The sequence below is a fragment of the Bos taurus genome, chromosome 26, assembly GCF_002263795.3.
Source record: "Bos taurus isolate L1 Dominette 01449 registration number 42190680 breed Hereford chromosome 26, ARS-UCD2.0, whole genome shotgun sequence".
NCBI lineage: Eukaryota > Metazoa > Chordata > Mammalia > Artiodactyla > Bovidae > Bos > Bos taurus.
Genome location: NC_037353.1, coordinates 33,037,758 through 33,064,976, shown reverse-complemented (window position 1 = coordinate 33,064,976; position 27,219 = coordinate 33,037,758). Strand labels below are relative to the sequence as shown.

The 27,219-nt window shown below is 36.2% G+C and overlaps 1 protein-coding gene across 19 annotated transcripts in view; it reads right to left on the bottom strand.

The window, feature by feature from the left end:
- The window catches only part of VTI1A (vesicle transport through interaction with t-SNAREs 1A), a 382,358-nt gene that overhangs the window by 294,417 nt on the left and 60,722 nt on the right, over positions 1-27,219 (bottom strand). For 11 of the 19 annotated variants that reach the window (XR_815724.4, XM_010820050.4, XM_059881957.1 and 8 more), the window contains exons 4-5: positions 8,284-8,361; positions 1,843-1,863 (exon numbers count right to left, since the gene is read on the bottom strand). The exons of 1 other annotated variant lie outside the window; for it this stretch is intronic. Coding sequence is in view for 16 of the 18 variants with exons in the window: in XM_010820050.4 (XP_010818352.2) it covers positions 1,843-1,863; positions 8,284-8,361 (99 nt within the window). In the remaining 2 variants the exon portion in view is untranslated. Of the gene's footprint in view, positions 1-1,842; positions 1,864-6,753; positions 8,362-27,219 lie in introns of those variants that run through there. 7 more of the 19 variants (NR_197970.1, XM_005225757.5, NM_001434781.1 and 4 more) reach the window with 3 other exon arrangements.

The following is a 27,219-nucleotide window of genomic DNA, read 5'->3' as shown; positions in this document are numbered from 1 at the left end:
ATCAATGTTTGATTCCTCTGAGCATCCTGCCTGAGAAACAATGACTTCAGAGCAGACTATATACCATTACTGTCATCACTGTAACCTAGTCTATAAATATCAATGCTGCATCCATATCACAGACTGTTAAGAGAATATTTCAGAGTATATTATTCTGTTAGTTGAGTGATCTAATTCTTCCAAGTACAATTCCATTTCGGGTTATAGTGTTGGTAATGTGCATTCCAGAAGCATAACTGATAAAACTGTTGCTATAGCCACAGCAAAGGAATTAAAAGTCATAAAATGATGATGAAACGTATTTTAAAAGAAATGCAGATGTGACGTTTTCAGCTTACAGAATTAAGATTTCTAAGTTCACACAATTCAGCTTAAAACTAAATCTGTCAACGATGCTGATGGTACTAAGGCACAAGGCCTTGTTACTTATATTCATTGCTAAGTTCAAGGCCAAGAGCTTCATGTAGTTTCTCCACAGTCTATAGTAGGTTGCATTAATATTTGAAAATTCAAATTCTTCACCTAAGCCTGAGCACATGCAAATACATACACGAAGACTGTCTTGCAGAAGAATAATGTTGACATATCACTCACCTCAAGAATAATCTTATACATCAAAACTACGATTTATAATACTTTTTTAATATATACATCTGCTTCCATGCAGGGAAGATTAAAAAAAAAAACACAAAAAGGTTGGGGGGTGAGGGTTTGTGTATTTTCACCCTTCATTTTATATATCATTATTACTTTTACTGAGAAGGCATCACAGATGCATCTTAAATCAGAAGAGTTGTTGAAAACCACTCTCTACAAACCTCTAAATTAGCATTCATATCACCTAGAGAATGATGACATATCAATTAAAAAAAAAAAAAACTTCCAGGAAAAATCTCAAACAACACAGCCAACCTAAAGTTGAAAATAATTCATAGTACTCTGCTTATTATAAGCAATTAGATAATTTTTAAATTGCAATATAGATCATTATTTGATGTCCTAATGTAAAAGTAACTAAATTCAATCTCACTAAGTAAAAACTATGACTACTCTATTTCTGAAAAGAGTAGCAGCGCATATTTGATAAGTATGGTCTAATTTTAAAAAATATTTAGAATCATTTGGCATCCCTCAGGCATACAGGAATAAAATTATCAACGCTGTTATAAACATTTGCTGGGCCACAAAAAAAAGTCTGGAGCTGTATTATGAAGCAGGCTAGCAAACTCAGAAAAATAAGAACTCACTTGGGCACTATTTCCTACAAAAAAGAAAGTGTTTAACAATCAGGAGAGGCTTGGCTATTCTTAGGGATCTGTGTACATAGACTAGAGTATTTATAACATACGTGTGTTTCCCTAAAAGGATAATAGGCTCATGGTATCTAATGTTGAACTAAGAATTTTGGTTGAAGGAAAGGAGTTAGTTTAAAAACAGTTTTCAGTAAATTCAGAATGTCAGAAAAAAAATTATTCCTGTTGACTTCTTTGAGAAACCAATGCAAACAAAACAAAACTGAAGTCAGTCTACATGAAAACTACACTTGAGTATAGCTTCAAGCTATTCCTTTCTTTTTCCTCCCTTTTTTGGTCTTTAAAATATTAATTTTCTTCCAAAGCTAGAAAACAACAATAATCACTGTGATAAACATGATTAGGGTGTACTTGTTTGTTTTTTTTTTAAGATAGCAGAGAACATTTCTAGCAATATAGTCAATGCTTTTAATATGCACAGCTTTTCCTAGAAAAATGAACCCAACGGTTTTCCTTCAGATTTAGATACTCAATTTTATAGGGAAAAGCAGAATTAAAAAAAAAAAGAAGCAAGCCAGGAAGTACTCACCTCTTCACGTAATTTTATCAACTGCAACATGAATGCACAAAAAAAAAAAAAAGATAAAAAGGAAAGAAATGGCAGGAAAGAAAGATCAGTGGTGTGACAGGATACAGAATTAACATTGACAATTTATCTGTTTACATGTTTAGCATTTAAAAATCACAGACAAACACATTAAAAGAACCTAAACATAGACTACATGCAGAGTTTTTTGAACGAATAAAGATCACTTTCTCACACTGTCACATTAAACAAAGAGAATAGTGTGAAATTCTCTTTTAAAGTACATCTAAGACACCATCATGAAATAAAGGGGAACGACTTCATAGAAGTCTATATTATAAAGAAAGAAAACAAGTTTACTGTTCCTCTCTTCTAAGAATGTACCACTGAAGAGGTTTTGTATATACAAGTTTTCAGGATGTTTCTCTATTTTGAATCTTGACAACTGCTTTCAGATTTTTACCTCCAAATGAAAATGATTAATAGCTCATGCTTTTGTCCCAGTAAGTATTTTAAAACAACTAATTGGTATGTTAATATCATACTTGTACCCATTCTAGTAACAGGATCACCTCTGGAAGTAAGATGATTTTAACTGGGAATAAAGCATGCCAGGAGAGATAATATTTAGGACATAAAGTATTTCACAATCCTTAGCAATACTGTGTATATCAGAGTTGATTCCCAAGGTTTCGTTTTGCTGAAGAGGCTACTGTAATCATAAGGTGTTTTAATTTTTGAAGTTTCTTCACTTATCAGTTTTCTTCATCTTGTAAACCAGGTCACTTCAAAGCAATGAACTCACTAACTTCATTTGTACCGTAATTTGTTTTCACCAAAGTCAAACTTCAAGCCACTCTTTACCCGTTAGTAAACTCTTTTGTGATAACATTTTGATTTTTCTCTGTAGAATATTTGTCTTAAATTTTACAGATAAAACGTTGTTTTACTCTTTAGAAACTAGAAAACGGATATAACCATATGTCTGGTTCCCTGGGTGTATGTGATAGTATTGTATTCTAACCCACAAATATTGGGGAGTTGAGGTGTCTTCCAGTTTCTACAATGAATAGAAAAGAAACCAATGTTGATGAGACTATAAACCATATTCTAGGTCTGAAACTTGCACCCTCAGCAATTCAGGTCTACAACTGATAATTTTTAAGCATCTAAATATCTGTAACATCTGTTATAACACTTGACATAAGCAGGCCAATAAATTAAACTATTGCTTTGGGAGAAACGTGCCATGAACTGCTCACTATAAGTCTTTCTAAAAGTATCATGTTTACTATAGCCCAGTTCTCAAAGCTTAAAGCTATTTTTGTCTCCAATTCAAGGAAAACCATATGCATTCCAGCTTAGTCTTGTTATTTCATTTGTTATTTGAAAAGTATTTCAAGTACAAAAGAATGAGATTTCAAACCAGTGATGAATCTTAGAAAAAGGATACAGAATCTATTACATAAGGTCTCACACTGCATTTAGTGAAAAAGAAACTTTTTCTACCTTTCAAAAATACATATGAAGTTGTCATTGCTTGTAATTAACACAATCATTATCTCAGCAACCACTGAGTGTGTAAGTCAATCATCTCATCATTTCACGGGAAAAAAAGTTACAATTCTTCCCTAGAAGGAGTAAAATTCTAAACTAAAATACGTGGCCTATCATATATCGGAATCTTTCTCTTTGCTATCGGAACATCATGGGAGAAAAAGGGCAAACATTAATTCTCAGAAAAAGCTGATCTGGGATTGATCGCACAGCTATTTTTTCTCTTTTTTCTTTCTGGGGGCACCATTCTTCAGTTGACTATGATACTTAAAGGGCCAAAGTTTAAAACTACTCTTCAGCAATGGAGACCATTTGGGCATGCCACCCTGCCATAATCAATGAGTGTTTAAAAATGCTACCCATTTGTTTTTTCAATAGGTTCCAAACAAAAAACGTTCTATCTTGTTTGTGCTGCATGGCTGCATCCAAGCTTTACACCGGATTTGTAGCTAAGCTAGGTAATGGGAGGGGTTTTAATCTTTATCTTTTTTTTTTTTTTTTTTTAGTTAGTCTGAGAGTTTTCACACAAGTAAACAAAAGATGGCCTGTTTTTGAAAATTAACAATGCTTAGACTAGGCTGAAAGTAGTGATTTCGTATTTTTTCGATTCGCATTTTATCGAGTTTCTATTTCCGTCACAGGCGACATGAAAGTGTGCCATGCCACCGTGTTGAGTTATGATAATCAACATCTTTTTTGAAACAAAGATTTCTGCACCCCCTCCCCCACCATGCAGAATTTGATACAAGAGGTAATCTGTTCCTTTGTGGGCTGAAAAAATCTGGTTTACGCTGGTTTGAACCAGTGGAATCTCTTGTGGTTAAGCCTTCTGCTGTGACTAAAATCAAAACTGCACTGCAGAGCATGTGAGGGTTCGTGCGCGCGCGCCTCTGTGTGTGAGGGGCATCACGTGACCACCAGAACTACCGAATTTTTTTTTTTTAAAGCTGATAACGCGACTGCCGTCTCTGTCCGCATACAGATAACGAATAAATGCTGAACTCTATTAAACGCCCTTTACACATTATCGTGGGTCGAACACACAATTTTCTGAACTTATGATGACAGTCTATTTATTTTGCTATAAACCCTCAGCACGTAACGAACAGATTCGTGCCTGGTAATGATCTGCTCTGCCAGGGCTATATGAAATGATACCGGCCTTCTTTAGATCTTAGGGAATTAAATTGACCGACTTCACCCCCTGGTCTGTAGCTGAAGTTTGACACACTTTATGCACAGCAAGCCCAAATCGGAACTTAAGAGAACATCGCATTAAAAAATTAAGCAAATCATATCTGCTGAATATTGCTTTACCACAAAAATTTCCTCACGTTTAGACATACCCTACTCTTTATATATATATTTTTGAACCTTCTATCTGGGATTTACTCAAATTTCATTTACTCAGGTTTATTCACTGATCAATATAATTTTGCATATGGAAACTGAGACACTATTAGGTTTCAGAAGTAGAGCTTGGAACATTTGTCCCATTATCATACTCTACTGTGAAGGGGATTTAATTCTGTATGAATTTTTTTTTTCCTTTCCTAAGAATCGTTTTCATGAAACTAAATCGAGTTAACAATTATTAAAGTTTCCACTCTAAATACAGCATCACTACATTTCAAGAACAAGCTCTTTGAAAATATTAAGATGCTGTCATATGCAATGGAAAATTTGATTTGTTAAAAGAACAAAATGATAATGCCCAAGACAACTAACAGTTCATGGAAAGACCCAACAATATTTGAACGTGCCAAATAGGTAATTTTGCCTCTTCTCTGTAAATCAAGGATGAGCTATACTTGATTGCATGAAATAGATGTAATAGAAATGAATTTATACAAAGCAATTAGTTTGGAATTAAATAAAAATGTGTACTGCATGGAGAACATTAAAAATGCATTTGAAAATTCTTAATTTTTGAAATTTTAACAATTCTAATGGCAAAATGTTTACATATACAAGAGTAAATTAATATACTGTATAGTTAATTGGAAGATCATAATTATGTGTATCAACGGCCAAGTTTTAGATGCCTAAAAAATGCATTATAAACTGGCAGACTGAGAAATAAGAACTAAGGTATTCATATTTGTCTAAATCTACAAAGAAGTCACTATAGGGAAGATGTGGATATTGCACTGAAAATAACTAAATAGCACTTAGTTCATTTGTCTATTTACAACCTTTGCTACTAATTATTTATCATTTTTTTCTGACCTATACTTTAAAAAAACTGAGATATAGCCCAACTTTAGTTAAACAAATATTGCCACCTTTGGTCTCATTTTTCACTTCTCAGTTTTCCCTGTATTGTTAAAAATTTACCATAAATATGACATGGCCAAGAAGTTCTGAAAAATCAATTTCTCAATAATTAGGCTGAAAATAAACATATCTGTGTGCAGAAAATATTTTCTTCTCTAATTTACTAGGTGAGCTTCTCTAATTTACTGGCAAGGTGATCCTAGCCAGAAAAAGCTATCTTCTCAGCCACTGAGCTACAAAAATTAAAATGAAAAGCCAAATCTTTTCTTCCTTTAAAGAAAAAGTTTCTATTTTGATTTCATAGTCTGAATGAATACTGTGGCAGAATAGTTATTCTCAAGTGGCCATTCCAAGTTAAGGATGTATTATATAGTTTTATGGATTTTAATTCCTATATATTATGACAAAGAGCCCCAAAACAAAACATAAAGGCTTCATTATGATATGGAAATTGTGCTACTTTGGTAACAAAATATCCTAAAAGTTATATGTTGTCTCTTTGAACTTTCAGATCTGATTCAAATTTTAGCCTGAAAAGTTCACATAAGTAATAATCTAACAGTTCCACAGTCTCATGACTATAATTCATCACACTCTATTTATTGAAGTGACAGCTCCTTACAACTAAACTTCAGGCTCTCCAAGCACTTTCAGAATTTGTAAGCTTGATTTATACAAGTCCAGGGGAAATCTCTGAGTTATCACTTTAAAGTGACAGGAATATAATTTGAAAAATTCAGAAAATATGAACTCAATCTATTTTTGTGGAATATTTTTCTTTAGGCATTAAAAAAAAAAGTCCTCCTTATACGTTCGTAAGGCAAATGTTCTAGGCACATAAAATGTCCATTAAGAGAAGAGAACATGCTTTAAAAAAAAAAAAAGATCCCTGTCATAGTACTACAGCCTCCATTACAATAAAGGAGTTTGAGTTAGACAGAAACACCCTCTTCTCTTCTATTTCCTCTATATTAGGCAGCAGTTTCAAATGAGGTAAAGATCTATAGCTCTTTAAAGAACTGTCACAGAGATTCACTTTTTTTTTTTAACACATTCACTTTTTTTTTTTTAAGACAGTGCTTTTTTTTTTTTTGCAGTAAAGATGGAAAATAAACTATGATTAATTCACTCAAGAGGAATGAGCACTCTAAATCGCACTTAAAATAGGAAAAACATTTTTTTTGCTCTCATCCTCACATTATTTAATCTATTATGAGTAAAACTCCTTTATCACATCATGCTTTTGTGTTTGATGTGCTCCTTATTTTTTTTTTCCCTTAGCTATTCTCACATTTCAATCAGGGAAGCTGAAATCCCAAGTCAAATCTTAAACGTGTTTACATGTCTGAACTGAAGCTGATAACATCCAACTAGTGGAGGAGCTGAGATCTTTCCAAAAACAAACACAGGACTTCTCAGTGATTCTTCTTCCTTTCTGGGGGTGGGCAGATGGGGGCCTTTCCATCACATGAGCAACACCCCTGTTTACAATATTCACATTTAGTGGATAGTATTATAGTTTCAGCATATATAGATTGACACTCTATCTACAAGGGTAAACACTATTATGCAGTTTTTATGATGCATATCAATACATTATGTTCAGCAGCTCATTAAAATTTTGGTTTACCCAATGAATGATTTATGTTCATTTTTATTTAGAGTAGAGGCTTCTTCTAGACTTGCCAAAGTAACGTTAATAAACACGTTCAGGTCTTGCTTCTGAAGTTCCCTATCATTTATTTTCTTTACAAGTGTCAAAGAGAATCAGTCACTCGGGCTGTTTGAGACATTTTTTTAAATTCATCTCTACTCTGAGGTTCTTGAAACATTTTTTAAAGTCATATATATTATCTACATGAATTAATGAAATCGGCAGTATTAATTCAAAGAAAGAAGTGGGACACTAATTAGACTCATGACACTACTGTGTGATCCAATGAGAGCTGACAGCCAAGTTGCAAGGCCTCTTGAAGAAGAAACCGTGTCTTATTTTTTTGCCTATCCGGATCTTAAACTGCGAAAAGACTTTTCCCATTACTACTCCTACAACTATTATCATCATCATTATCATTACCTGACAAGGGCAGCACCTCTATGTGAGTATCCAATTTCCACACTGGGGCTTCCAATTTGCATTTTGGTGAATGTATTTTTAAGAAGGTACACAATAGGAGCCTGAGCTGCCCAGTCGAATTTTGAAAGCTTACTTTCATTTGTTTTGCTGCGAGTGTTGATTTAATTATACTGCATTATTATCAAAGCTGCATTATGTACTTTTTTATTCCTTTTACATGTGTTGGAGGTGAGGACCTTGGCTTTGTCCACAAACAGTGTGTTTCAAGTTATTCCTTAAGTACTAAATAATAAAGAAAAGAGAAGAAAAGATTTTTTTAAAAGATAGCAGACAGTGATCACAAGGTAAAGGGTTAAATGTAAGATCTCCAAGAAACATTTTGAAGTTGATTAAGACTCCAGCTTTGCATTAAACAGTATCGCTTCCACATGAGTTGTTGCTAATACTGTTACAGAGCAGCTTGAGAGCCCAGTGTGCCAGTGACCTCCTTCACCCTCCAGCCACCCACCGGGCCTTCCTGATTAGCATTCTACCTGGTTCTCTGAGGAATTCCCATCATCCCCTAGGAGCTCATTCCGTACTTCGTCACTGTAGGCGATCCGTGACCTTTTCTATAAAACAAAACAGAAAGGGAGAGAGCAAGATGAACGTTCGAAAGTAAAGGCTTCCAAGCATTATTGGTATCAAGACTGATCATCTCAAACCTCGAGAGCCCCCTAATGGAAACCTATTTGCTCAAATCTGCAAACCAAAGTTGAGCAAAGTTCTTGAACTTGAGGAGTTTAATGTAAATTATAACTTTTTTCAAATGCCAGTAATGGATGAAAACTCTGCGTTGTGTGAGTACTCTTAATATTGACAAACGGATCAGAACTGATATGTTATTCCATGCAGTCATTCAGATCAGCCCACGAAGCTGAAAGAAATACAGCTATTTTGCTGTATATCTGCCACACTCACCAGATGCAGTTAAAACAAGAGTATATAGGGTCTTTAATACTGTGGCAGGAAATGGACTCTACAATATAGATCTTTTAAAATCTCTAATTCTAGGATAATATTATATCTCCAGCTATATACTGGGATGCCTGGAAAATAGCATATCCCCATTTCCTTCATTATTGTGATGTTACTAAGCAGAAAGAGATGGAATGTAAAAGCCCATCCTGTTTCCAGACTCTAATTTAAATGTCTCCTAGTCCTCTATAAAAATGGCCTAAGGAAACGTGGGAGTGTGTGTGTGTAAGTGTATCTGGTAAAACAACTTAAATTTCCCAATCCCAGTAAACAAAGGCAAGTAGACTATGAGTCAACTTTTCACAATTCCCGTAAATAAAGACAAGTAGGCTATGAATCGATTTTTCACACACTGAAATTTTGTTTTACAAGAAATCTACCTTTACCAGTAAAGTCAGAGGGACATGTCTGCAAGCAATTCATGAATTATCTAAACGTGCACACGTTTGGAAAAGCTAAAAAGCTCTGGAAATTAGTGGTGAAGCTAGAGTGCCATCCTCAGATCCTACTTCAGCATCACTGTTCCAGACCCAAATATGGATGTACAGGCTACTTTACTGCCTTTTCTGCATCTGAGCTAACTGAGCAAAATCAGCCAATTAAAAAATGGCAGCTGGGAAATAAGAATCTTTTCCCATTTGGGGTCTACAGTTTAGGACTTAAAATTTCTTACCTGTTCAACTGTGATATGAAAAATTATTGTAGTTTAAAAGACTATCCATAATCCGTGAGAAGAAGTCAACAAGATTTTTAATTAGATTTTTAAACCAGTGAATGAGTAGCAGAGCTTTGCCACATAGAGATCATAGTATTTTAAACATAAAATCCTACTATATTGTAACTTAAAAAGAACTTTCGACAAGGAAAACTAATAGATTTTAAATCATTTTAAAGTTTGCCTTTTTCACTTGGGGCTCCCTATCTGAACCCCAAAACACAGAAAATTATTTGTGACTATTCTCAATTCTCCCAAAGATGGGACATGAGAGAGAATTTAGTTCATTACATAGAATAGAAGTCTCAGGGCATAAAGGCTTAACTCTCTGGCAGAATCCTGTTTAAAAGGGCTGAATGGGGTGTAAATAAAAATAAATAAACCTAGACATCCCTTTATTCTTTAAGGAAAACAAAAATCAGTCTTGTGGAATTCTAAAGGTAGCTTTGGTTAAATTGAGACTAGAACCATGTGGTCCTAACTATAGCTCAGTAGTCATTCTACTGCACAAAATTTCCTCACTTTATTACCCTCTGAATACACGCACACAGGAAATAAAAATATATAAAAGTTGCAAAATGTTACAAAGGAGATGGTGGTATCCCCTCCTATTCTAGGTCTCTGCCCCAAGCCCCACTTCCTTGCTATAAATGTGTGTATCATACCTTGGCAAATGTATTAAGTCTGTAAGTAGATAAATGTATTAAGTCTGTAAGTAGATAAATGTTGCAGAAAGGACAAAACAGGAGAGGTAGGTCATTAGCCTGAGGTCAGTAATGACATCTATATCAGCTGTCTTAACTATTCAGGAGTGACCCAACTCATTCCTTTTTGAATATGGCAGGCTTCTCACTGCCACAAACAGCAGATATTAGGTTGGTGTCTCTTATTGTATTTACTGAAGCTACTATTAGCTATTTCTACTGACTCTGTAAAGTATTGAAAAATGCTAAATTACAAGGACAGTACACTATGTGGCCTTAGCACATTTCATTCAACCCAAACATTTCTTTTGCCCATTTGGGGCTCCTTGCTACAATAGTTTCAAACTATCTAGGAAAAGTATTTTATGGCATTAAAGGAAATGAGAACCTTTTAACAGGCTGTGGTATCAGAGCTGCCTTTTTAATTATTCATTTCATCACTATGGGGGACTAAAACATTCCACACTATGCAAGAATATCATATGGAGATTGTTTTTGTTTTTCCCTTTTTTACCAAAATACCAACAAATTGGCATAGATTGTTCAATTACACTATATTCTTATTTTGATTTTCTGTACTTCAAAAGAAGAAAATTACAAACATGGATGCCTAAATAACTAATCTTGTTTTGGTTAGAATCCATTGCTTTTAAAAACCAGCAATTAAGAGTGTACAGGCTCAGCAACAGAGGAGCACTTAAGATTTATCCATAGTTGAAGGGTGGGCCCTGTAAATGTCACTCTTTTCCACTGGGATAGTAAAAACTGGTCATTGGGATGACTCTCTGGATGTAATTAAACACATGATATGCTGAGTTTATAAAATTTTCTCTGATAGGACTGACTTCTGTTACAGAATGAAAAGACAACTTATTTCAAATATCAGAAATAGTTCCTCATGAAAATGACACAGCTGATGCTGAAAACTGAATTCTTTACACTTAAGTATCACTTTGAACAAAACGTTTTTAAATTCACACTTTGCTTTATTAAGAATTATTTTTAAATTCCTGCCATTGGTCTTTTCTCCTAATTTTTTGTGGTTTGAAATTTTAAGTAAACTGAATTTAATAAACTGTAATTTAGCCTGCAGGATTATCACTAAAATAACTGAACACCCAAAAAGGTTTGTCTGAATGAGAAACTCCTTATTTTATGAAATTTTCCTCCAAAATATCAATAAATTGTTTTTCCTTTTATGGAACTTTTCTGTTAGTATTTTACATTACTAAGTACTATGCCATACTTTAAATTGGAAGATTCAAAGTTAATGAAACTGAAACACCTACTGTATCTTGATCAACTAACTAAAATATTTTTTATTATCAACTGTATAAAATCTGTACTTTAGCCAAATGCAAGCATGAGAATTTGAGCTGGAAATGTCACACATTCAGCTACAGTTTGAAGGAACCCAATTCATAATGCATTTTATAAATAGTTAATGACTTCTATACATAAGCTAACCAGGCAAATCAAGAAATTGTCAACATTTTTAGTCTTAGTTGTCAGTTACTACTGTCTACTGGTGCTTTATAGGTGGCTTCAGGAGAAGACAGAAGCTCTCTGCAGTTTGTAATCTATTGCAATTTCAGGTCTGTACCAGAAGGGTGGAAAAGCTTCAGCTGACAATATGTGCCACACACACACACACACACACACTCTCACATACACAGAGTGTTAAATACAAGGGCATTCCTCACTTTTAGTTTTGTGTTTGTGTAAAGTTTATTCCTTCTAACTTATATATTTGGGTAGACAGAGAAATCTACAGACCATATATGAACCCTAAAAAATATGAAAAATCAACAACTGATTGCTATCCCTAAGACATTAGATGCACAAAATGTCAATGGGTTATTTTAAACTGATTACAAAAGTGAGTCTGTGGTTAAGAACGCAAGAAAGCAAAAACTGCCAAGCAGTTTTTTTTACTTGATGAACACGACGTTTGCATACTGATTGGCTGATTTTCTTAAAGCCAAGTTCAAACAGATACACTTGCTCAGTTCTCTCTGGAAATTTGGCTTGAAACAATCTATCTACTTGACCTTAACATTTCCCAACTGAACTGAATGTGTTCCTGGACAGGCACTGCTAAACTAGAAACAAAATGAATTAACTTAGCTTAAACTAATTAAGAACTGTGATCTGTGGTACCGCCTCCTGGATGAATCTACACTAGAAACAGGGTATACGGAACCAGAATGAGGATTTCTAGCACTCACCACTAGCATAAGCATAACAATGAAGTTGGTTTATTACTAGAGCGTATATGAGAATTTAATTTCCATGGCGTGCACATGGCAAAGCAATTGCTTAAATTGCCTCACCTGGGAATTTAATACAATGTTATCATCAGACCAGCCACATTGTAAATAGATTTATAATGCTTTCCATGTGCTGCACTCTGTTGCATATGAATTAAGTAATGATCTGGTATTACAATAAAATCAGCTAGTTCCCACACCTGGCAGACAGGATATTTCACTAAATTAATACCCAAACAGCTACATCACAAGGCATGGGAGAGGAAACAATCTCTAAGGCACTGGACGTGAGTCTAACGTGGGAGGTAAACACTCCATGGTTATGTAAAATGTTACTGTGTTGAATGGGCTGCTCAAGACAATCTGTTTCTAACATCTGTATTACGGAATTAAGACTTTCTCAGTTCCATTCAATTTTGGTCTGATTTTCTTCATTCAGTACTTTAATTACTAATCAGCAATCCACAATGTTCACAAACACTAAGAAAGCCCTTTATTCTAATCTATGTGCTGCAGACAGCCAAATAATTGATACAAAGTGTACTATGGTTTTGGTAAGTAATGAAAGAACAGCTTGTCCTACTTCCTAATCAAATTGGTCTATAGAAGAAATGGTTAATAGATTTCTCCATAGGTCTAAAACAAATTACCCAGTCTGGCCAGACTTTTCCATTGCTTCTACCATGTCTTTCGGTTTCCCTATATTTAATAATGCCCCAGGTTACCAGGTGATACACCTATTAAAAACTGTTATGCTTTCATAGCCAAAGAATTTAACTGCTCTAAAGAATTTAACTGCTCCTGTTATAATTAACACTTTGGGATAGCTATAGAATACCATGAAATTATATTTATTAGTTAGTCATATAATCGCTGGCACTCATTTCTTACCTAATTTTATCTGGTTCTAATTAAATAACATCATACTTCCATAATGCCCAGATGGCATTTTCTAAAATGCATCTATCTCTGGCACAAGGCATTGCATTTCCAACCTCCCTTCTATTTCTCCACTGGCAATTTCAGCCTTTCATCCTCACTCCACTCAGGACTTAAAAAGGCTCATCAATCCAGGGCAGGAAGCTTACATTTTGGAGGAAAAAAATAGAAAGAAATCTGTGAAATTCTGTTTATTACACCGCTCTCCATGTTGTACTAATTTTTAGCAAAAAAACAATTTAAGATTAAAATGTATCATACTGGGGATTCCCTCGTCCAGTGGTTAGAACTCTGTGCTTTGACTGACGAGTGTACAGGTTCAACCCCTGATCAAGGGGACTAAGATCCCACAAACTACACAGTGTGGCCAAAAATAAAAAATAAATGAAAATAAATTATAATAATAATGCTCTTAAAAATATCATACTAAATAATACAATAAAGGTAAAGTCAACTGTTAGGCAAATGTTTCATCCTTGGAAAACTCTTAAGAGGACAAAGCACAGGGCACTGAATGAAAAGAACAGAAATGATATCTCAGTATGTGATCTTGGTCAAAAGAAGTTTTCTGAGTATCAGTTTCCTCAATCTCTAAAAAACTGGTAACAATACTTATTTCCCAGGACTTCTGTGAGGATTTAAATATTATAAACAAATGGAAACCTACCATAATACCTTGAATGTGATAACATTACAAAGGATATTTAACTAAATATTTGTTCATTATATTGGAAAGGATGCAATAAAACCAGTACACATACATGACTGAGGGTCTAAATTAGTGCATTCTTCCTTAAAAATGATTTGCCAATATATACCAAAATTTGCTTTAAAAAGTCATATTATTTAATCCAGTAATTATAATTCTACTACATTATTTTGCCCAACTATCTATTTTATGGTGCCACAATTTTTGGACAACTTCCAGTAATAAAAACTTTATTGCATTTCTTTAATGTTATCAAAGAAACTAACTTCCAATCTGTCTCTTCTAAGTAATCACTTCACTAAACATGGCTTGCTCTTGCTCAAGGGACTGTTTAGAGTTAAAGGTCAAGCCCATTTGCTGGAAAGTGCACACGCCACATGTCACCAATACTGTAGTGTTAACAAAGGGAAGGCACACTTTCTATCTATCATAAACTCATGGCCAGTGGACCAGATGCAAGCCACCAGAGAGGAAATACTAACACACTCTGCTTCCAGCAGTTGGAATAGCAGGTTACCGTGTGAACACTGAGATAACTCATTGTTCTTGAGTATGTAATAAGAGAAAAAAAAAAATTCCAAGATAAAAAATGTCTTCCTATTATAATCATCCTCATTTACTATTTTTGCTTGTATTTTCAAAACATTTTACATATTTGACATTGATATTTGTGTTCTGACTGTAAATAAGATAAATCATATCATATTTTCTCTTATTTTTTTAAATTTAGCTTTGTTATCATATGTGAGTATTTATTTGCATATGATGAAGTTATATCCATATATATACACTTATAGACTCACACAAACCCATATGCAATCCATATGGAATGACTCTATTTATGTTTCACAGTTCTAGAAGAGACTTTTATTTACACTAGAAACTCTGACCATATTGCTGCTACATCATTTAATGATCTGCAAAACACAGAGCCCAGAAATCATGGAACTGTACTTCTTCATTTCCTCCTCCAGCATTTCTAAACTTACGTCTGAAATTTAAGTTTAACACTAGTGTTTCAAAATGCAACTTGAGTGAGTTAGAATCATGGCCCCACTTGCTTGCATATGCTTATAGTTTACAACTTTGACACTGCTATTGAACAGTGTGTCTGTGTCTTATATCATGTTAGTCTGTCAATCAATAATTAAGTTACTTCATTCAGAAAATCCGCTCATATAGAATGCCCAGATGTTGTTGTCAACATCTGGAATAGTGTAAGTATGCAGTAGAGGAAGTTTAGTTCCTTAAAGTCTTTCTGAATATAAAATAACTACACAGACTATACTTGAAATACTCAAATAAATATCCTATATATTCCCACTGGAAAATGATACTCTGATAAATGAATGCTAGTAACAGGTGCTTTTATTTGCAGTTTTAAAAGAACTACTGAAATAAAATATGAAGATGTACATAATTAATTTGAATCTAGGCTTCCTATGTAATCTACCAGGTGGCACAATGATAAAGAATCCATCTGCCAATGCAGGAGATGCAGGTCTGATCCTTGTGTCAAGAAGATCCCCTGGAAGAGGAAATGGCAACCCACTTTTTTTATGCCTGGAACCCACTTTTATTTATGCCTGGAAAATACCATGCACGAGGAACCTGGTGGGCTGCAGTTCACGGGATCGCAAAGAGTCAGACATGATTGGGCAACTGAGAGTGCGCGTGCATACACATAATCTGCCCAGCATTAGAAAACAAAAGTGATCCATTCGTTGCAGATCCATCCACAGTCATTATTTCAAGTGATCCAGACACGCAGGAACAAATGATCTTGAGCATTTTGTGTAACTGACACTGAGGTTATCACATAAATGACAGTGTGTGATAGTTGACCAGTGACACGGGGCATCAACTAGACCAGCCTGCAAACGTAGAGATGAGGGGTTTAAGCCAGAAGAACTGTACAAAAAAGATCTTCATGACCCAGATAATCACGATGGTGTGATCACCAACCTAGACCAGACACTCTGGAATGTGAACTCAAGGGGGCCTTAGAAAGCATCACTATGAATAAAGCTAGTGGAGGTGATGGAATTCCAGTGGAGCTATTTTAAATCCTGAAAGATGATGCTGTAAAAATGCTGCACCCAATATGCCAGCAAATCTGGAAAACTCAGCAATGGCCACAGGACTGGGAAAGGTCAGTTTTCATTCCAATCCCAATGAAAGGCAATGCCAAAGAATGCTCAAACTACTGCACAATTGCACTCATCTCACACGCTGGAAAAGTAGTGCTCAAAATTCTCCAAGCCAGGCTTCAACAAAACATGAACCATGAATTTCCAGATGTTCAAGCTGGTTTTTAGAAAAGGCAGAGGAACCAGAGACCAAATTGCCAACATCCTCTGGATCATCGAAAAAGCAACAGAGTTCCAGAAAAATATCTACTTCTGCTTTATTGACTATGCCAAGGCCTTTGACTGTGAGGATCACAACAAACTGTGGAAAGTCCTTAAAGAGATGGGAATACCAGACCACCTGACCTGTCTCTTGAGAAATCTGTATGCAGGTCAGGAAGCAGCAGTTAGAACTGAACATGAAACAACAGACTGGTTCCAAATTGGGAAAGCAGTACGTCAAAGCTGTATACTGTCACCCTGCTTATTTAATTTTTATATGCAGAGTACATTGTGAGAAATGCTGAGCTGGATGAAGCACAAGCTGGAAACAATATTGCCAAGGGAAATCTCAATAATCTCAGATATGCAGATGACACCACCCTCATGGCAGAAAAGAAAGAAGAACTAAAGAGCCTCTTGACAAAAGTGAAAAAGTTGGCTTAAAACTCAACATTCAGAAAACTAAGGTCATGGCATCTCATCCCATCACTTCATGGCAAATAGATGGAGAAACAGTGGGAACAGTGACAGACTTTATTTTTTGGGGCTCCAAAATCACTGCAGATGGTGACTGCAGCCATGAAATTAAAAGATGCTTGCTCCTTGGAAGAAAAGTTATAACTAATCTAGACAGCATATTAAAAAGCAGAGACATTACTTTGCCAACAAATGTCCGTCTAGTCAAAGCTATGGTTTTTCCAGTAGTCATGTATGGATGTGAGAGCTGGCCTATAAAGAAAGCTGAGCGCTGAAGAATTGAACTGTGCTTTTGAACTGTGGTGTTGGAGAAGACTCTTGAAAGTCCCTTGAACTTCAAGGAGATCCAACCAGTCCATTCTGAAGGAGATCAGCCCTGGATATTCATTGGAAGGAGTGATGCTGAAGCTGAAACTCTAGTACTTGGGCCACCTGATGTGAAGAACTGACTCATTTGAAAAGACTGTAGTGCTGGGAAAGATTGAAGGCAGGAGGAGAAGGGGACGACAGAGGATGAGATAGTTGGATAGCATCACTGACCAACGGACATGAGTTTGAGTAAACTCTGGGAGTTGGCGATGGACAGGGAGGCTTGGTGTGCTGCAATCCATGGGGTTGCAAAGAGTCAGACACCACTGAGTGACTGAACTGACTGACTGACTGAAGCCAGATGAGCGATCTACTCAAGGCCACAAATCTGTGACAAAACAGGCAGAACAATGACAGAATTCATTTCCCACTGCCCACCCTCCTTTCACTTTACCAGATCACCAAGATAGGCTGTGGGCATCTTATCACCCATTCCCCAGCACAACGTTGGCTGTTCCATTCACCTAGTTCTATGAATGTATCATCAACTACAAAGTTGATTAGTCTGCAGATTTTGTTTCCTATCACGCTCCTCCAAAACAAACAGACAAGCAAATCTTTACTTGTACTTTGTTGTCAACATCTGGAATATTGACATCAATAAATTCAAAAGTCCAAGGGTGACACATGCTTAATGCACACCGTTTTATTTGATAGAATACAGTGTTTGATCTCAGACAGTGAATCACAACCATACCTATGAGTGTAACTTAGATATGTTTCAGGATTAATCTTCAAAGGCTACACCATAAAACAGCAGTAATCTACCCACATGGCAGGAGAGGAGCCACACCAGTTATTAAGATGTGTTAAGAATCCTCTGATGACACCACCCTAATGGCAGAAAGTGAAGAGGAACTAATGAGCCTCTTGATGATGGTGAAAGAGGAGAGTAAAAAAGCTAGCTTAAGAACTCAACATCCAAAAAACTAAGATTATGGCATCTGGTCCCATCACTTCATGGCAAATAGATGGGGAAACAGTGGCAGATTTTCTCTTCTTGGGTTCCAAAATCACTGCAGATGGTGACTGCAGCCATGAAATCAAAAGATGCTTGCTCTTTGGAAGAAAAGCTATGACAAACCTAGACAGTGTATTCAAAAGCAGAGACATCATTTTGCCAACAAAGGTCCACCTGGTCAAAGCTATGGGTTTTCTGGTAGTCATGTATGGATGTGAGAGTTGGACCATAAAGAAGCCTGAGCACTGAAGAAATGATGCTTTCAAATTGTGGTGCTGGAGAAGACTGTTGAAAGTCCCTTGGACTGCAAGGAGATAAAACCAATCAATCTTAAAGGAAATCAGTCCTAAATATTCATTGGAAGGACTGATGCTGAAGCTGAAACTCCAATCCTTTGACCACCTGATGTGAAGAATCTACCAAAGAATCCACCATGTTTCAGTGACTTTATAGTGCTCATGATTCAAAGGTGTACGATGTTATCTTTTAATGCTTTATAAATACAGCCAATATAACTGTGATACTTAGGCAATAAAACTCTTCTAGCCCAAATTCTCCGTGGAAATATTTTGAAGATTACTTCTATACCAAGGTGACCCAAACGTATAAAATAGGATTAAGTAAATATAAATATTCATATTTGATTCATAAACATGTCATGAATCTAAAAGATTCTCCATTTTCAGTCAAATAGTCATTCTGCATACTGAGGGGCTTTACTTTATCAAATGATATTCTTTCTCCTCTATCTTCAATGTGTCACTCTTTACTGGTTTTTCTCTATTCTTGTAATTTTAAGAATGCAAACATTTTTAAGTGTATCCCAACTTTAAATTTTTTTTTAAGGTAAGAGTTTGTTATTCTGCCTTTTTAAAACATGTTATTTCTCTATTTTAATTGGAGGCTAATTACTTTACAATATTGTGGTGGTTTATGCCATACATTGACATGAATCAGACATGTGTCCCACCATCCTGAACCCCCTCTTCCCTCCCTCCCCCACATCCCTCTGAGATATCCCAGAGCACCAGCTTTGGGTGCCCTGCTTCAAGCACTGAATTTGCACTGGTCATCTATTTCACATACAGTAATATACATCCAACTTTAAATATTTTAAAATGTCATTTCATCCTGCACTACTCTTCCCCAGCTAATGCCTAACTGCTCTTCATCCTGCCTTTCCTGGCTAAGCTTTTTGAAAGAGTATTCTCTACAAACACTAACTATAGTTATTCATGGTGCAGCCCCTTACTAACTTCCAACAAACTGATGTTTTCCTGTCACACTGCAGGAGTCCCTGTGAACATCAGTCACTTCCTAGTGGACAAAACCATTTTAAAATAACTGTTTTGGCATAGTTACTGGAGAAGGCAATGACAACCCACTCCAGTACTCTTGCCTGGAAACTCCCATGGACAGAGGAGCCTGGTAGGCTGCAGTCCATGGGGTCACGAAGAGTCAGACACGACTGAGCGACTTCACTTTCACTTTTCACTTTCATGCATTGGAGAAGGAAATGGCAACCCACTCCAGTGTTCTTGCCTGGAGAATCCCAGGGACGGGGGAGCCTGGTGGGCTGCCGTCTATGGGGTTGCACAGAGTCAGACACGACTGAAGCGACTTAGCAGCAGCAGCATAGTTACAGATTTCTAGAAAAGTTGCAAAGATAGTGCAGAGAGTTCCCATATAACCTAAACCTAGTTCCCTTACTATTACATAACATCTTCCATTAGTGTGGCACATTTGTCCCAATGAACAAATCATCTGTTCATTATTATTCATTATTACAAACTGAGGTCTATACTTTTATCAATTTCCTTAGTAGCTAATGTTCTTTTTCTGTTCCAGGACACCATCTAATATCCTGTATTATGTTTAGGTGTCATGTCTCCTTAGGCTCCTCTTGGCTATGACAATTTCTTGGGCTTTCCTAGTTTTTGATGGCCTTGACATTTTTGAAGAGTACTGGTGCTTCACAGAATGTCCCTCAAATGGGATTACTCTGAGGTTTTTCTCATGACCAGACTGCGGTTTTAAGTTTCAGGGTGGAAGACCACAGAGGCAAAATGCTCTTTTCATCAACGTCATATCAAGGGTACAGATTATCGACGTGACATCACTGATGATGTTCATCTTGATGAACGTAAGGAAGTGTTATGTTTCTCCACTGTAAAGCTACTCTCCTACCCCTTCTCGTACTGTATGCACTCTGCACAGTCTACATTTGAGGAGTGGGGAGCTATGTTCCACCTCCTTGAGGAAGGAGTATCTACATAAGTTATCTGGCATCCTCCTGCATGAGATCTGTCTATCTAATCATTAGTTGATATCAGTATTCATGGATATTTATTTTATACTTTGGCTTATGAGCCAATACTACACTTCACTTACTTTGTTGCACAAATGAGTGAGTACCGTAAGTCACTTTGTTACCAACTTTGCCTCCAATGGCCACTTTTCAGTCCTTTTTTCATTATTGCTCTGGATATTATCTGACACGGTTGCCCACTTTGCCATTAGCAGTTACACCACCATGCTCCCTTGAAATTCCTCCTGCCCTGGTCTCTCCTTCTCAGCCTCCTTCCTCATAACTACTCTCTCAGTCTGCCCTGGGTTTCCAGCCTTAGCCCTATTCTCACTCATCTGTTCGATCTCATCTATATCCATTGTTCTAATCACAAACTAGAGGCTGGCAAAGACATGTTTTCTGCATAAATTTAATTTCTACTTGGTGCCATAGATAATCAAAAGCCATCTCAGACTTAACACAGACAAAGCAGGGCATATTCTTTCTCCTATATACTTCTCTTCCTCCTGTTTTCCCTAATTTGGTGTATGGTGTTACCATGTACATTGTCAATCCAGATAAAAATCCTAAAAAATTTCGTACTCTCTCCATTACTCTCCAAATCCAATCACCAGGCTCTTTGAATTAAACTCTTATTTTTCAGAATATCCACATTTCCAAGATGTCTGTTACCTTATGCACTGGTCACAATTCTTTCCCCGAAACTGTTGTTACCAAGTATTTCACCATTCTCTTTATATATGAACTATATTTGACAGATACTTGTATGGAAAGACTGACAGGGTTTTGGGCAGAGGTAAGCCAACAGGTACAAATTCTCAGTGCCTCATCTTGGGGAGTAAAAGAGACCTTTTCAACCCAACCCTATCTATAGCATAGTATCAAAGCTATAGAAGAATCATTGTCTAAAGATGTAACTTATTTCAGAGTAGACATGTTAAAACAGAAAGCTAATTCATTCAACAAAAGCCAATAACTATGGGAAAACGCTAAGCATTAGAACTCTCTCCAACTTTATAAGTCAAGATCACATTTCTCTTTCATTTCAAATGCAGGCACATCTCACATTGGTTATTGTATTGTTCTCCTAAGTTAGGTATTCTCATTTGTCATTATGTAGAAGCTAAAAGACCACCCTTTCAAATGAGATGATGTGCACACATATTTCTCTTTTGTTTGTCTGATTTGTGGACCTGAGGAATATGGATTATTTCTGCTATCTGCATGAAGAAGCTCTGCTACAAGCCTGGCATTCAGTATGCTTTTATCTCTGAGACCCCAAATTGTACCATTAGACAACAGAGGACACTTATCTAGATTGAACTGTCATACAAATAGATTTTCTGTCAGCCACACAACTTGTATTGGGGAACATGCCAACAAAAACAAAATCCAGCAATTTAAAACAACAAACCTATCCTCTACTGATACAAACAAATCGCTGTATTTCAAATGAATAAGAATTACTATAGATCACATATCCTGTGTATGGGTGCTACACATAAAAATGTTCTTAGAACTAATTCTATCTAGTTTCTGGAGGTGGTTTAACATAAGGCAAGCATGAAGTATACTTAATACTAGTAAACATACAAGAAAAAAATACTAACAGACAGGAATTACAAGTTATCAGAGGAGAACAGGGTTTTCTAACAAAATTCGAAGCCAAAATTCATTGGCTACATGAAAAAGTTGACATTGTGTTGCACTTTTGAGTTTATTCTCTGCTCTGTAATCCTCTGGGGAATGTAGGTGATGCCTCTGCCCACAAAACAGTCAATCTGAGTAGTAAAACCATCATTCTCCCTGAGCCTAAATTGATTCTGGCTGTGTCTTCAACATTCATAAAGAATAACTGAAAACTAGAGAACTGACCTCATCACTGTTACACTCAATCTCTTCCAGATCTCAGACTATTTGGGAAAATATTCAGAGTTGATCTATTCTAAATTGGTTAATCTCAGACATCAAAGATGATAAACTACATCAGTAAAAGTAAAGTAATAAAATTTCCACAACCTAAAAATGGCATCAGTTTGCCCATCACTATAGAAATAATTTAATCCCCCCCCCCTTAATATTTTTGAGTTGAATCTCATTTCCTTTTCTATAAGCTGCACCTTCATTCTGGAACTTCTGTTGGAGTTACTCTCTCAGTGAAATTCTGGCTTAGACTTGTGGGGTCAGACACTGTTGTGAAGCAAGTAAGTGAACATGCAAATTCAACTCTGTGAATCCACACCGAGCTGACGGAGAGAACGAACAAACTTACAGGTCAAACACTTCAACTGAACCCGCGTCATTTTACTAAGTAGAAATCTAATTAGCTCAACTACTAAATACAAATATTTATATCTGCAAATGAGTTTTCTTCAACTGAAATTATGTAACAGGAACTTCGCACTTTACAAAATTTTGTAACATGTTACACAAACAAAGCTGTAACTTTTTATGTTGTATCAACAGGTACCTATGGCAAGACTTCAGATTTTATACAAAGACAATCTGAAAAAACAACAGAATCCAGATACAAGACATGAAAAGGACTTCAAGAATGGTAGCTAAAAGAGAAAACTGGTTAAAAGCAAGGTAAAATATAATGTTCCAAGTTGCCTCCACATTTTGGTAAATGACAGAACTATCTGAGAAAAATTATTTTTACTTTGAAGACAGTTATAATATTACATTAATTTAAAAACATGAACAGATGTAGTCAACTTACTTTCAAACAGTTCAGAAAAAACTAGACATATGTAGAGTGGATAAGATCAATAGAGAAAGCATACAAAAATGATAAAGTGATTGACACAAAATATTAATAGGCAAATCTAGGTAAGGGATATATGTGTGTTCTTTGTGTTATTCTTTAAACTTTTCCGAAAGTTTGACATTAGTTTCAAATAAAAAGCTTAAAGTGATTAAAAAGTATGAAAAGATTAGTGGGCTAAGGACACAGAGCTAGTTTTCTACAACTAGCTAATATCTGAGATTATCTAAATGTCCAGAATAAATCCTTGATCAGAGGATGATAGTTCATGTTAAATAAAAGCATGAGATCATTACTCAAATTTAGACAATTTAAACTGTTAATTTTTATTATATACAATGGTGTTCTCTTTAAGCTTTTTTCCACAATGACACAGAATTACTTTTGCTAGTTTTAAATTAGCAACATAATCTTCTTTTATAGTTCAGCTATGAGAATGGACTTTAAACCATCCCTAGTCAGAGAAACTCAAAGTTATCAGCTCAAAATAATGGAATATTATCTACCATTTAAAACAATTCTCTTTTTCCCTTCATTTTATTCTGAATAAATTTTTGAGAACACTATTTTTAAATTAGATTGCTTAATAGATAGTAATCAATGATTTATTATTATTATTTTACAAAAATGTCTAGAGGAATCTAATATAAATCTCACTGGGGTTTTTGCACTAACTAAAGATCTTTTAACGTGTTCTTAAGTCATGCTCTAATGTTCCTGAAGAGAACACACTCTCACATAGTTAGACACATGCCCACTAAACTTTGACTTGATTTGGCAACCAAGATATTGCTGATCTGTCTAATTTTGACTGTGATAGCTATGGACAGGGACAGGATGTAATTCCACCTCTGGAAAGAACACAGCCAATTCTGGCACTCTATAAATATGCAATAATGATAGGACCTTAGGGCTAAAAGGGACCTTGAGAGATCCTCTAGTGCCAGGCTCCCTGATGTCATCGCACACTGAATGTATCTGATAAAGACCTGGAGAAGGAGGTTTCTTAACCTTCACAAAGGAGATTTACCAACAGTCAAGGATTACTGTCAGAAAGTAGCTCCCTAAATTAAACTTAAACCTATGGTACTACTCTTACACATAGTGTAGAGCCCCAAAACAGGGGCAGACCACATTTGGCATAACAGTTGTTCACAGACTAGAAGACACAACTTCACAACTTTCTGTCCAGAGAAAATGATCCCAGGACCTTTTCTCATCTGTCTAGTTTTTCAATCCTTTCATCATCTGAGGGGCTCACCAGAGAATTTTTTCCTGAATTATCTTTAGGCATGGTGCTGGAGAACTTTGAGAGTCTCTTGGACAGCAAGGAGATCAAACCAACGAATCTTAAAGGAAATCAACCCTAAACATTCATTGGAAGGACTTAAGCTGAAGTTCCAATACTCTGGCCAAATTATGCAGAGAGTCAACTCATTGGAAAAGACTGTGATGCTGGGAAAAATTGAGGGCAGGAGAAGCAGATAACAGAGGATGAAATGGTTGAATGGCCTCACCGACTCAATGGACATGAGTTTGAGCAAATTCTGGGAGATAGTGAAGGACAAGGAAGCCTGGTGTGCTGCAGTCCATGGGGTTGCAAAGAGTCGGACATGACTGAGCAGCTGAACAATGGTAACCTCAACAATGCTCAGAGATGGTCATTAGTAGATTCTCCCAGATTCTACCATGAACCAAAATGTACCCAATCTTACGACCTATAAAGCTGAGGAGGCCCCTCTTTTTACTGTTCTTTCTTACTTCTGCTCTGAATACATTTAACATTAAATTATATATATATACACACACACTATTTTTAAAATTTATTTTTAACTGGAGGATAATTGCTTTATAATATCGTGTTGGTTTCTGCCATACATCAACATGAGTCATCCATAGGTATACATATGTCCCCTCCCTCTTGAACTTCCCTCCTACCTCCCACCCCATCCCACCTCACTAGGCCATCACAGACCACCAGTTTGAGTTCCCTGCATCATACACCAAATTCCCACTGGCTATCTATTTTACTATGTATGGTAGTATATATGATTCCATGATGCTCTCTCAGTTCATCCCACCCTCTCTTTCCCCAACTGTGCCCACAAGTCTGTTCTCTATATCTGTGTTTCTACTGCTGCCCTGCAAACAGTTTCATCAGTACCATCTTTCTAGATTCCATATACATGTGTTAATATACGATATTTGCTTTTCTCTTTCTGACTTACTTCACTCTGTGCATACACTAATTTTTATTTGAGTTTTAGGACTAATTACTGTTACTCTTTTAAATTTGTTTTCTTGTCCTTTGAAGAAACAATATGATAAATTAGAAAGCCCTCCAATTTGGGCATCAGATGAACCTAAATTTGAATCCCAGGTTTGTCCTTTTCTGGTTATGATTAACTAGCAAGTTTTTGAGCCCCTGTGAAGCAGCCAAGGTAAAGTTTACAAAATAACTAGTATAGCGCTAAACATATACTGGGAATTAAAGAACAATAATTGCTCTGATCATAATAATAAATACTATTGAGAAAATATAATAATTATTGAGAATGCCAGCAAGTCTATTCTTTTGGCATATAAAACTCTGGGTTTTTCTACCTCAGTTCTTTATTCTATGATGGTCCCACACACGTATGCCCAACATAGCCACTTCAGTTCTGCTCCCTGTTATCACCCAAACTTCTGACTATAAAGACCAGATTGCCATTCCATTCCAGTTCTTCTTTGCCCTTGGGACTCAATTTTGACTTTCATTTTTCGGTCTTCTTTCCTTTGACTCTTTATACTTATATTTGAACTTGATTTTCTGTGCTTTGACCATCAGTGTTCTCTGAGGTTTTAGGCTCTCACTCACCCATTCCCTCTGTCTCTAGAAGAGCAAATACTTATATATGTGACCCCAGAGAAAATATTTATAGATGTCATCCCAAACTCTGAAAAGAATTCAGACAGTTCTGTAACACAGAAGCTCCAAAGGTAATGTGCCTCATTATCAACACTTGACAGTTGAGTTAAACTGCGATCCAAATCCTAGTTTTACTGTTTACTTTTTGTGTGACTGATGAGAAGATATCTAACCTTTCTGAGTCTCTTTCTCTATAGCTGCATAAAAGAAACGACAAACACTTAGTTGGCATGATTAAATGGGCCTTGCGATAAGGACAGAGCTGCACAAGGGAACGGGTTCCCTCTAAGTCATAACTTCCCCCTCTCCTCCCACTCTGGGTGTGGGTAGGTGGGTGAATAACAAGAACAAATATACTCTGCCTTCTCCATTCTCAGCAAAACTAGAAAACAGATATTATTCATAGATCCCAAAATACGAGGCGAGGTGTACCCAAGCAGATGAGATCATGCAGAGCCCCTTGATGACAAAAAGCCTGAAGGATGAGATGAGGATGCACCTATAGCTGAACTGAAAAAGCACCACAAAACACACTTTATAAAGGTGAGAGACTCACTGTGAAACCATAATATCTATATGTCTCATTCAGGACAGTGGCTATGAGAGGGTGTAAGCTGGCTGCTGGCAGAAAGACTACTGGACAGTTTGTTCAGAGAAGCAGAGAAGGTGCCGCTACATAAAGAATTCTGCTTTCCAAAGAATGTAGAAAATCACAAGGGACTGTTGCTTTCACCTTAACAAACAAAACAAACTGGAGAAGCTACAAAAATCACAATTTTTAAAAACCTTTAAGAGAGCTGATGAAACAGACATCTAAGTAAAATACAGTCCAGAAAACCATAAGCCTTTTATAATAGAAAAGAGACCCGTGGCTGTTCTTATTTGGGGGGAATGGAGGAAGCGTGTCCCAGGTGGCACTATTCGTAAAGAACCGGCCTACCAATGCAGGAGATGTAAGAGACAAGGGTTCG